The sequence below is a fragment of the Manis javanica genome, chromosome 13 (assembly GCF_040802235.1).
Source record: "Manis javanica isolate MJ-LG chromosome 13, MJ_LKY, whole genome shotgun sequence".
NCBI lineage: Eukaryota > Metazoa > Chordata > Mammalia > Pholidota > Manidae > Manis > Manis javanica.
In genome coordinates, this window is record NC_133168.1 from 60,098,820 (window position 1) to 60,112,334 (window position 13,515).

Here is a 13,515-nt window from a genome sequence, read left to right on the forward strand (position 1 = left end):
GTTACATCATTTTATAGATTGGATACAGTGAACTGTTGTTATATGTGATGCTTTTTTCTGTTTTTGTTTAGGATAGCATAGTCATTTAGTATCTTTAAATTTCAATATTAAATCTCTTCTAGACCTTAAATTAGTCTGTTATAATTATGAGAATATGTACTTTGCCGATTTTATGAAAAATCCTGAGGCCTTTTTAAATTTAATTTTTTACATTCTAATGTCTTAGAAAAAAGCCATTTTTAAACAGTAGTATGGTGCTTAGATATAATAGTCCACAAGGTCATATTATAAGAATATGACAGTCTGAGTAGAATGTAGAAACTTAATTTGTTGTTTTTAAAAAACTTTATGTGTAGGGAAAGGGATGTACTGACTGTAAATTAACACAGTTGTAAGGTGTGTTGATTTAAAGTATATATTTGCCTAATTTTAAAAACTTACATGATTTTAAGTTTAAAATTACACCTTATTTAGAATGAGATATTTTTTTTACACTGTGCTCTGAGAGATACTCTTTAGTATGTAAAGATCCTTCTAGTCACTTTTTTATATTTAATAAAAGAAGTTGAAATAGGCATAAATTAAAATTTACATTTTATATGGTTAAGAAAGATTTTCCTAATTCCGTTTTTAGGATATCTGGTAATAAATTCAAAACACATTATTTTGAAATACTGGTTTGATGCTATACATAGATAATTGGATGCATTATCATTTTATTCTTGGTTATTTTGATTTTTAGAACTAAATTATACTTTCAGGTTATCATGAGTATGTTTCTTCAAGATTTTGTAGACATTGGATTTTGTTTCAAATACCTTGAGCTAATGAAGAGCAATTTTCATTTGCAACATTTCATTTATACATCTTTTACTGAAATGAATGTAAAATAGTTTACTTAAAATGATTATTAGGAATAAAAAAAAATGATTATTAGGATTATTTGTCTGTAAGCATACTCTTCTGTGAGTCCAAAATCATAAGCTTTGTATCTTTCTCTATTTTAGCTTAAGAAACAGTTGGGTGATAATGAAGCTATTACTCAAGAAATAGTTGGTTCTGCCTATTTGGAGAATTATGCTTTGAAAATGTTTTTGTATGCAGATAATGAAGATCGTGCTGGACAATTTCACAAGTACGTAAAAAAGAGGAAAACAAAACTGTAAAGTTTAATTACTATATAACTAGAATTATAGTTTTCTATTAAATACTTTCAGACTTCCTAATGAGTGATGTAGATTTTTTTATTAAGTACTTGTGGAATCTCGGAATGATTTTGGGTTATAAGAGTATTCCTGTCTTTACAGAGAAATGGCTGAAAGAGGAACACCCAGGGTACATTCATTTTCTCTGTAAATACACTAACTAGCAATTTTTTAACATTTAGTAAAATCTAAGAGTTGATTTTAGCCAAAAATAGCCTAGTTCAATGAAATTTATTTTTTAAATTCCCACCCCCACCAATTCAAATGATTTGTTATTATTACAGTAATATTTCAATGCAAAGGAATGTATATGGCTTGATAGGGATTCAGATAATACAGTAATTACATTTTCTAAAATCAAAAGCATACTATAAAACCTTGCAGTAGCATATTTACTTGTAATCAGAGTGTTATTTTCTCCTAATAGCATTATAAAAGGAGCTCTATTTTGTTCTTGAGATCTGATCTTACTTAAAACATTAATTGCAAAGTGCTTTTATAAACACTGAAGTTTTTTTAATGCTCCATGAATGCTACATTATCTTAATGCTAATTCTACATCTTAATGTTCATCATTTAAACTAGACCAGCTCTCTTTTCTTTTCCAGAAACATGATCAAGTCCTTCTATACTGCAAGTCTTTTAATAGATGTCATAACAGTGTTTGGAGAACTCACCGATGAAGTGAGTGTACCTTTTTTATTATCTTATTAGCTGACAATCAGTATTGTTGCTGTTAATGGTTTTATTATTGCATTGTTTCTTCAGAGCAGAGTACCCATCAGAAATATGCTATGAGCAAAAAATGTAATTTAAAATTTTCTACTAGCCATATTTTAAAAAATAAAAATAAAAGATGAAATTACTTTCAATAATTTATTTTTTGTACTAAGTTCTTTAAATCCATTGTATGTTTCGCACTTTAGCAAATGCATGCCTACCTTATTGGACAGCACAGGTCTTAGAGTTTGATTTTATCAGGGGTTTAAATATTACTAGTCCTATATGCTATGAAATTTCTGTAGTTTGATTTGGTAAGCATACACGAGGCAGAGGCTTTTTAGGACTCTATTTTCCTATTTCATTTCTAGTCAGAAATATTGTTTATCATTTGTTTCTATTGTAAAGTACATATGGAACTTGATATTTTAAGAGATACTTCATATCCATTTTATCAACTTGCTTCTCATAACCACTAAGATAAGTAAAAGTAAAGCACATGCATTTTATACATGAGCAAACTGAAGCAAGGTGGCAAACTTACTGCCGTCAGTTCAGTGTTGTTTACACTATAGCAGTCTTTACCATTGGCATGGAAAATTTGTTTTCTAAGAGGGAAGATGTTAACGTAGAAAGGGGATGAGAAACAAAGAGCTACAAATAAGACTGACAGAGGCATGTTATAGTAGTGATTTGAAATCTGTGAAGGACTCTCTTTTGTGCTATGATTTTTTTCCAAAATGATGAGCAACTCAGAGTAAAGTTCCAGACAAAATATAGTACAGTCTATCTGTGGAGATATAATTTTATAAAACATATCAAAACTGTGGAAAAAATTCTTCATGGTTGTATATGAATGAAGTTAATGCTCTAGGATCGATGATTATAAGCTGGATTTTTGTGCTGGCAGAGATGGTGCAAGACATTTCAAAATGGGGCTAGAGGAGGGGCAGTTTTTTATTGTGACAGTCCCTTTTATTTCAAAATACCAAGTAGCTCTGGCCCTTAACTCCCAGCATTCCCCAGTCATTCAAATAGCGAGAAACCTCCTCCAGCTATTTCCAAAACACCTTTTGGGTCTGGGGAAATACCCATTGAGAGCAACTGCTGTCAAGTCTTCTGTTTTCTTGAGTAAGTAGTAAGAGGGAAAACTGAGACCATGAGTGTGAAAACCTGAAATGCTGCTCAGTGGGTGGCACTTTTTTGTATTCTGAGGGCCCTATGGATCCACTATATTTAGCTCCCTTTCTACTCCCATCCCTCGCTATTACTGATCTGGGTGTCTTTCCTTCTTTTTTACTATTTGGGGGCACTATACTAGATACTTGAGGATACATAGGAGATTTTAACATGACATTTTGGAAGGCTTTAGATAGTTTACTAGGGTGGAGAGAACCAGCTGGGTGAAGGAGAATAGTGAGACTTCAGATTAGAAAAGGAAGTCATAAGCCAAATCAGACAGATGACAGAAGACGAGAATCTTCAGTCAGTGGGTTTTTTGAGTGAAGACATTCTTTGCCTAATACGCAACTGCGTAAGGAAGAACTGCCAGTCGTTTTCGATTTGAGGAAAAGTAATGTACAGACTTAGATTTTTAAATTTGAGATGCAGGTATGGCATCCAAAAATAAATCACCGCAGGATTCTTGGAAATAAATAGACAAGAAATCCACAAAATAGAGGTGACTCTTCAAGTTAGGAGATTAGACAAACCCTCAGGTAAGAGGATAGTTTTGAAAGAGAGAGAGGATTGCCAAGTAAATATCCTGGTGAACACCTATTATTAAGATGCGGGAGGAAGAAAATAAAGAAACAGTCACTAAAGTGGACAGAAATTCAAGATACCACAGGAGAAGATCACAATAAGACAAAGTGGCATTCCAGTTTGCAAAATACTTCTGAGAGGGCTGTCCTTGCCTGTCCTCCTCCTTTCCTAAGCCGCTGTTGCCCACATACCTCAGGGGCAAGCACATAGTATTGTGAAGTTACAGCTGCTAGCAATGGGAACCCAGATAATAAGAAAAGTGATAACATGTAGGAAAAAGAACAAAATACCCAGAAATCTAACATGAATAATGCAGGGTTTTTTTGTTTAACATAAGGGACATACATGTAAATACCTGCATACATAATTAGTATATGATTCATCTGCATTTCAGAAGAAATATCTAGGTTTCCATTTGGGTAACCATAACAAAGAACTGCTTCGTTAGTTATCTGAACATGGTAGCCAGGGCGGGGAAATGGGGCCAATGAGAAGGTTTTAAAAGGTGTTAGGGGAGATTTGTTTAGAGACCGAGGATAGTAAGGAATATATGTAGCGTGAAAGGGACATGCTTCCAAAATGTGGGCACTCTTTCCGTCTCACCACTCAACTTGCTACCTAAGCTCTCCTGCTTTGCACAGCACTAGACTGAAGTAGGAAATGGTTAAAGGCCCCAGGTACCGAAATAGATCTGAAATGGTACAGAGAAAAGACATTAGGTATTCTAAGTCTAGTATGAAAAGGAAGCCCCTGTAGTTACTTGATTGGGCTGAGGTTCATCTTTGGCCCTTCATGTAAATCCTGCATATTTAAATTAGAAAATGAGTATATACACATTTAATGTGTGTAATTGTATGTAATACACACTGTAATTATGTGTAAGTTCTTTTCACTGACTTACATATGTTATAATGTGCAAAGATTGTACACCAGTAAAAGTTGTGTATATAAAATTTACAAATTGCTTCACACACAATACTGATGTTTCTCATGTTCATTATTATATAGTGATCTTATACACATATGGCTACTGAACTGATTTCAGCCATAACTGAGATTGACTAAATATATAAAGTCAGCCAACAAAAAAGTAAAATACTGCTAAGACTATATGCCATTAACATAACCTCAGGCCAACCAGTTTATTCAGCCTGATTTCAAATTCTTTCTCTTCTAATAATGTTTTTTTTTTACATCATTTTCTGTTTCTAGAAATGGCATCTTCATTGTTACTACTGAGATCTAGATTTTCAAAATCATGCCAAATAATTGCAAATAATGCTCCACTGGAGTAGAATGGGGAGGAGTCTATTCTAGCTGTGTGTGACTTTACTAGCTCTTATTAATACAGACAAAGTAATAATTGGCATTGACTCTCTCGTAAGTCCTCGTTACGAGAAAACCTAAGAAAACCTAAGACTTGTGTTTATTTACTTGTGATTTAAGCACTATATGGCTAAAATAAGACAAACTATTATAACATTTCTTTCTTAAAATAACTATTAAAAAGACATGTTTCAAAAACCATGGATATAAACTGGTTACTCAGAGCATTCAGCAGTTTTAACTCACTCCCTCCTTTCCACTTCCACTGTAGTTTATTCCTGTACTTTGAAAACACTAGCAAGGACAAAGATAGGAAACAGGTGGGAAAAGAATGAGTTTAAAGATTTCAGGTAGGCAGAATTTTTTTTTTGATATGTACTCCATTAGGTATATTTTAGGATGCTCTGTAACTTTATTTGTTCCTTTATAAAGGAAATGTTGTCATGTTATTTAACTACCTAAGATTCTATAGCTTTTTAACAAATCTGAAACTTTCTTGAAAAATAGTTGTTTCCCTTGCTTCTCAAAGAATGTTGTATTAGAAATACTAAAAACCTACATTAACAACAGAAAATGGAGCAAAGCATTATAGTTTTCTTGTAATTTTTGTGTATTTTTAAATTATTTTTTAATTATATCTTTATAATCAAGATATATTGGTTTTTAAGTTTTTTGTTTTTTGTTTTTAAGTTATGTTTTTCCCCTATCAGCTCTGAAAATTTATTCTAAAAAGGAAAAAGAGTGTTTGTCAGCACCTAACCGCACTGAACTCCAAATAAGGAAGTCATTTTACCTCTCTGGTCTTGGTTTTCTTTCTGTAAAATCGAAAGTCTGGATGAGCAGATCTCTGAGGATCTTTGCAGCTCTACCAGTCTATGATGATATAATGCAAGCACATGAGAAGTGATAGGAAAAGGAGAATAAAAAACAAAATAAAAAAACAGACATAAGAAGAACAGGAGGAGAGAAGCAAAATTGTTTTCGATTACATGCTGCAAAAGAAGTTGTGAAAAATAAATTGACTATTTAAGTTCTATAAATGATAGTGAAAATCACAGTCACTAAAAATTATGATAACAATGAACAAATTTCTTTTAGGAAGAAGGGAGAAGAAAGCTAGTTCAGCAGTATGGGGGGAGTCAGTGTGCGAGTGAGTGAACACCAGGGACCTTCACTGTGACATTTGTATGTGTAAAGATTTTGAAATTCTAATGAAAAATTTTTTTAATTTGACATTCCAGCCTTTTAAAAAGGCCACTAGTTCACAAGGTACATAACTGCAATTTACCTAATTAATTTATTTTCCTATATTGGGCTCTGTTTCCCTGCAGCCTATTTTCCTCCATCATTGCTTTACTGAAGAACCTAATGGAGACTTCTCTTTTCCTGGCATTGCAAGTCCAGGCTCCTACATGTGGTACTGCTTACTGAGCCCATTTTATGTTTGTCAGACCAGTCTGCTTAACCACCCTTCCAGCTTTCATCACTGGGAACCTTGTGTTTGGGGCCTACTTTGCTTAAGTCTGCACCTTCTCTTTGAGTTTGAGCTACATTATTCTAGACCTTGTGCAAATTTCTCTATTCTTACAACTCTTCCACCTTCAGTCTTAACTGTATGAATATTATACTATAATTGTATTGACTTAAGTTTTATATATTATATTTTGGAATAAATTATACTGCAAGTCCTTGAAAAGGGAAACTTTTGTCTCATTCTAGTCTTTATTCTTCTTTAGGATTAAGAGTAAATTTGCGTACAGTAAAGCCTCAGCATAAATGCAGTGGCCAATAGCTGATATTTCAGAAGTTGCTAGAGTTTAGCTTTTTATTTTTCTGTCTGTAGATCGAGGTTATATTCAGCCCTGTTTACACAGAACTTCTTTCATATTTCTAAAATGAAATAGATCTGATTTATTAACAGTATTTTTCTTGGTCTGTTTTCTAATATTTTTTTCTTTCAATTTCATATCATTTATCATAGGTGCACAAAAGTAAAGTTCATATTTTCTCTAGTCTTGAAATATTTTTTAAAAATATTTTACCCATTGTTACTGTGTTTCTCAACTCTCCTATGTTTAGCTAGTAATATGTTTAGCTCTTTTAACTGTGTCTTATAAAATTCCATCTCATTTATTTGATTGAGTTGATTGTTACGTAGACTTAACAAGATTCCTATAACTGTGTGGGAATCAGTGTCCCATTTTTAGGTATAGAATCACAAAAGTATATATAAAAATTATTAATTTGTATTTTTAAAGCAAGGGATGTTCAAAACATTTTTTAAGTTCCAACCGTAGCATCTTGTGTAATCTACTTATGGCCAATATCATTGATAGACTTCCTTTTATTTTAGATTTATTTCACCTAACAATGTTTAAGGAGCAGATGTCATTTTGCCTTTTTTCTTTCATAGTCTTTGGTTTAGGTTTAATTTAATACGGCTAATTTAGGAAGAATGTGAAAATTGCAGGTAAAAGATATTACTGTTATTATCTATTGAGTTTCTGCAAACTTGGGGGAATCAAATGAATATGGTATGTTTTCCTGCCCTCACTGAGCTTGCATTTCTAACTTGAAAAGAGAAGCAAAATAGCTATGGTGATATATAGTGTAGTAAAGATAAAATATAGGAAAGGAATGCATTCCTACTATTTGCCTGGCACTGTGTTTACAGACTTTAGATATATCTGTTTCATCTTTCACAACTCTGAATTACAGTGAGGAAACTGAGAGTCAGAGAAATCTAAGTACCTTGTCCCCAGATAATATTGTTCAGAACAGTATTCTCAAACTCTGTGATAAAGGTCCAGCTTTTCTTTAATTTATGTTCTGTTGGAGACTGACTGTTTTGTGAAATATAAATAATAACTGAATTATCAGAAAAATGAAACTTAAGACATACAAAATACAATTTGCTGTAAGTTTCCTAAATACTCCCAGTTTCTGTACTGTTTTGTCAAACTGGTGAGCAGTTTGCAGACAGCACTGATTCTGGGACACATTTTGATTGGTATTGATCTAGATCCCTCTATGGAAGCTCCCAGGGAATCCTGTTTGTAGCCAAGTGTGGGACTCTCCCTACTCAGAAACACAGCTGTAACATTCCTGGAATGATTATGTACATGAATAGATGCTACCAAGGAGGTAGTCTGTTTAAGGTATCCGATTTCACTGGAGGGGTCTGGATTAAGCAACATTTTTATCACTAGCTTAGAAAACCATAGTAGAGAGGGAGAAATTCATATAATTACAAAAGCATGTGTTCCTGTATATACACCAGGCCTCAGGTTTTCATGATCTCACTGTACACTGAAGGTCTCATTCTTAGCAATTATAATAATAAATGGAAAAGTTTGAGGATAGTGCTGTCTCTTACTAGAATAGAAATTCCATGTATCTTATATTCACTTCTGTATAATAGTTGCTAAGATGAGTGTCTTGCACCTAATACCCAATTAATTGTAAATGAATGGTGCATTTTTGCATACAGTGTTAGGATAATGTGGTTCAGAATACTCCAGGCATTGGCCTCAAAATTCCATATACCACTTAAACTGTGTGACTTTGGGTATGTTATATGAGTTAACATAAGCTTGTTCCCACATCTGTAATATGAGAAAATTATAATATATATTTAACCTGGATTTCATATGAGAAAATGCATGTAATGCCTTTAGTAAAGTACCTAGCATAAAGTAAATATTTAAAAATATTAGCTTTTATTTGTTGATGGATAATGTTGTAGTGTGCTATACTTAGGACATCAGCAAATACATTAAAATTTTAATGGAAACAATCCTAAACTGCTCAACTTATATGTTTACTTAAGATGAATTTATTCAGAAAAAGCTAGGCATTGTGTATTATTAGTACTGTGTGTGGAGGTCTAACATGTGCAGTTGGAGTTCCAAAAAATATATAAAGCAAGTGCAAAAGGAAAGATACTTGAAGAAATAATTACCATAGACTTTCTAAATTGGGTGAAAAACAGTTGCAGATCCAAGAAACTCAGTGTATTTATTTTACTTAAAACCATACCTAAGAACATCGTAGTTAAACCAGTGTATTTCAGTGAGAAAAGATAACAATCTTGAAATAGTAGTCTTGGGAAACAACACATTAGAAACAAGGTAACAATGCTTTGAAGGATGGTTGACTTCTTATTTTAAAAAGTGGTGGCAAGAAGGTAATGCAACGAAAACAAAAATCAAGCAGAAACTCTGACCTCATGAAAAACAAAGAGCAAGCAGAAACTCTTGTCAACTCAGAATTCTATATAGAACAAAGCTATCCTTCAAAAACTGAAGATAAAATAAATGACATTTTCAGACACATTAAATCATTACTAGCAAATCTGCACTGAAGAACTAAAAAGCAGCAAAAAGTTTTTCAGGCCACAGGAAAATGATACCAGATGGTAACCTGGATTTACAGGGAGGAACTAGACATGGTATGGAGGTAAATACATTTAAAAAAAACTTACTTTCTTTTTTCTTCTTTTCTTTAAAAGATATATGCCCATTTAAGCAGATGAGACTAATATAAAACAAACAGCAAATTTTAGGCTTCAATATACCTGTATCAGTATATACTATAAAGATAAAAGGATACTACTATGAATGTATAAATAATGCTATACTGTAAGTATATAAACAAAATAAGTATATAAAAATCTATAAATAAAAGTACATACTATAAATGTAAAAAGCTTTAATCTAAAAGTATAGATTTTTCAGGCCAGATAAAAAAGCAAGCCCTAACTTTATGCTTTTGATAAGAGATATCCTTTAAATACAGAAACAGACATCTTGATAATAAAAGGATGGGAAAAAGTATTCAATACAAATACTAGGTAAATGAAGTACCAAGAGGCCATATTAATATTAGACAAAGTAAACAAGAAAGTACATTACTGGGTGTAATATGGAATGTTTTTTAATGATAAAGTGTTCAGTTCATTAAGATATTCAGTTATAAATGTCTATGCAGATAATACATTTTAAATTATATGAAAAAAGTTGATAGAAATTTTTAAGAATATAGACAAATTCATAATGATATCAGTAATAGAGAAAAATTAATAATCATAATTGGAGATTTTTAACACCTCCTCCCCACAGTCATCAGTAGAGCAAGTTGTTTAAAAATAGTAAAAGTAACTAAAATGAATAAAGACTGACCACATCCAATATTAGCTGGAATGTGGAAAAATAAGAGCTTTCATACATTGCTTGGTAAAAAAGTTAAATGTTATAACCACGTTGGGAACAGATTTGGCAGACTTTTATAAAGTTAAACATTCACCTACCCTTTTACTGAGTAATTCCTCTCTTGTTTATCCAAGAGAAGTGAAAACATATGTCCTGAAAAAGACTTGTTCAAGAGTGTTCATAGGAACTTTATTCATAATAGCCTAAATGTCCACCAACAGACAAGTTAATAAATAAATTTTGCCTTTCCTAAGATGAAAGGAGACTGATGATATACCCTGTAACATGGATGAATCTTAGAGATGTTATGGTGAGCAAAAAACTCAAAAGAATACAAACTGTGTGTGATTCCCTTTATATAAAGTACTACAAAAGAAATGTATTCCAGTGAAAAAAATTTGGGCTCTGTGTGTGTGTGTGTGTGTGTGTGTGACACACAAGGGAAAACTGATCTGAGAAGGGATATATAAAGGAACTTTCTGGGGAACTAGAAATGGTATATTTGATAAGAGTTTATGTTGCATAGGTATATGTACTTGTCAGATCTCAAATTATATTCTTAAGATTTACATTTTCAAGATATATCAATTTACCTCAAAATGAAAAAAAAAATACTGCTTGTAGGCTTGATTTTTTCTGATGATATTGAATTGGAAATTCTAAAACTGCTCACTCTGTTCTAGGGCTGAGCAAATTAGTAAATGAGAGAGCCAGGTTTCTCATGTCTTGGGAGGGAAATTACAGTAAGAGATGGGAGAAAACCAGATTATATTATGGTGTTGGAATTGGAAATGCCCATGTTAGTTAATCGTTTTAAATACATTATATAAGTAAATAGAGCAAAATAGATATATGTATATAGATAGCATATATGTATACTATAAATATATGTATATATAGCATATGCATGTATTTGTGTATATACAGCATATATACATAGATTTGTATATACATGCACATAAAATATAGTTCCTGTATCTCTGTACTGAAAGGACCTAGAAACAATGATGCACATAGCAATGAGCAACTACTGCCTGATTTTGGATTCTAAAAGCCATTCATCTAAAAGGAATCAGAAATGTATAGAAAGAACTGAATCTAGAGCTGGATCAGAGACAGTACTAGGTGAAACTGAACCTTTTTCTTGTGTCAGAAGGTGAAGAAGTATTTACATAATCAAGGGGACATGTCAAAAAGGATTCCACAGCCAACTTGAAAGGGTTTCCATGTCCAAGTCAGGGACAATTTGAGTATGAGAATAACAGTGATATTAATAGGTGATAACTCACTGAACAAAATAAGAATCCATGGTCTATAGTGAAACATACAATGAATGAATAATGGAGGAACAGAGAAGGCTCTTTACAGTAGAAGTCTAATATATAGAAATAATGGTGACATTTGAAATCATTAATGGGGTTTAAAACCTAGTGGGTAGAAAGTCTGAAGAAAAACAAGATATTTACATTGGTTTCTAAATATCCCCTCAAATTTATCATTATTTTTAAAGGGGATAAAGTAAGTATACATTGGAGAAACCTGTCTGATAGCATTTAACCAAGTCATCCAACCTAACACAACCAATATTGAGACCAACTGATGCCATGTTCCTCCTAATAAGATGAAGTGAGAAAAACAAGCATCCTTCAGTGTTAGTCCTGCTACATAAGTGCACATAAGTGCACATCCTGAAATGAATCATGAGGAAACATCAGACAAATCCAAATGGAGAGATGTTTACAACTAATCTGGGTTTTCTTAATAAATGTCAGGGCCAAGAAGTACAAACAAAGGCTGTTCCAGATTAAAGACTGAAAAGATAAGACAACTAAATAATGCAAGCTTCTTAAATTAGGTAGACCCAGGAGAGGAATAACTACTGGTGACATTTTTGGGACAATTGGCATAATTTATTGGGACTGTAGATCAGTATATTTGTATAAGTGTTGAATTTCCTGATTTTAATAACCATTGTTTATGAGGTTCTCTTTAATCCTAGAAAGTTCTTAAGCAGTAAGGGGGCATAATGATGTCCACTTAACTCTTAAATGGTGGTACAGAAAAAATGCATTTATATAAATAAATTGCATGTTATATACATATATAAATACAGTGACAAAACAGAAAAAGGTAAACAGTTGGGGATATAAGTGAAAGGTATATAGGAAAGTTATTTCATATATACATTTGTTTTTAATATGTTACTGGTTCCTTTTCTTACCACAATTAATGTCCATACCTTCTTTAGAAATATTTTGCTGAATTGGAATATACATTCCAAATATTATTATAAAAGTAGAGTAGTGAATTTAAGTATTTGTGTATTATAGTTATAATTTTTGTTACAGTTTGATTCACATTTTTAAAATTGTTTTTAAAAATATAAAAGTATAAAAAGTTTAAATAGATCTCCATCTCCATGTAATTTTTAATTATAAATGCTTCTGTATGTGCTGAATATGTTGTTTTCCCAGTGGTCCTGGGAGTTATATGGAGTTCTTGTTGTTTATATAACATGCTTGAAAGAATTAAGGAACTGAGCATAAATGAGTTTTGCAAGATTTTACTACCACTCTGGAGATAATTAATCTCTTTTGTATCACTGACTCCTTTTGAAATGTTAAGAAAGCTATGGCTTATTTCCCATGCATATGTGTATTGCATATTTTGCATATCTTTTAAGGAGGTTCGTGAACACCCTCATCCCAATCAACCAACCATTCCCTGCAAGCTTAAGTCAATTTTAGTATTTACATTTATTCATTAGCCAAAAAAAAAAAAAAAATTTTTTTTTTTTACCCCAGTGTTTTTCATAGTATGGTTTGAGGACAGCCAGCTTCTGATCATTTGAGGTACTAGATTAAGAAAAACATTTAAAAAATCATGGTTTCCAGAATCTACTATGCATCATTCATTTGCCAAATACTTGTTAGGCTCTACTATCTCAAAGTACAGTTCTAGGCATTAGTAATACGGCGATGGATAGAATCCTTGCCTTCATAGGAATCACATTCCTCTCGTGGAGTCAGTGATGAACAAATCAGTACAATGTACAGTATTAGATGTTCTAAGTGCCTTGCAGAAACTCAAAGTTGGGATAAGGTGGTCAATTTAAATAAGTCAATTAGGGATAGACTCCCTGAGAAAGCAATATTTTAGCAAAGCCTTGGAGAAGATAGAGAATGAATCATACAGGTAGTCAAGGAAGAGGCAAGTGCAAAGAAGATGCAACGATTTTGAAACAATAAAGGTTATACCTGTTGAAGCTCAAGAAATAACAAAGAAGACAG

General features: G+C 32.3%; 1 protein-coding gene across 1 annotated transcript in view; it reads left to right on the forward strand.

Moving 5' to 3' along the window:
- The window catches only part of VTA1 (vesicle trafficking 1), an 83,028-nt gene that overhangs the window by 27,479 nt on the left and 42,034 nt on the right, over positions 1 to 13,515 (forward strand). The window contains exons 3-4 of the mRNA XM_017649940.3: positions 1,008 to 1,135; positions 1,814 to 1,889. Of these exons, the coding sequence (XP_017505429.1) occupies positions 1,008 to 1,135; positions 1,814 to 1,889 (204 nt within the window). The remainder of the gene's footprint in view (positions 1 to 1,007; positions 1,136 to 1,813; positions 1,890 to 13,515) is intronic.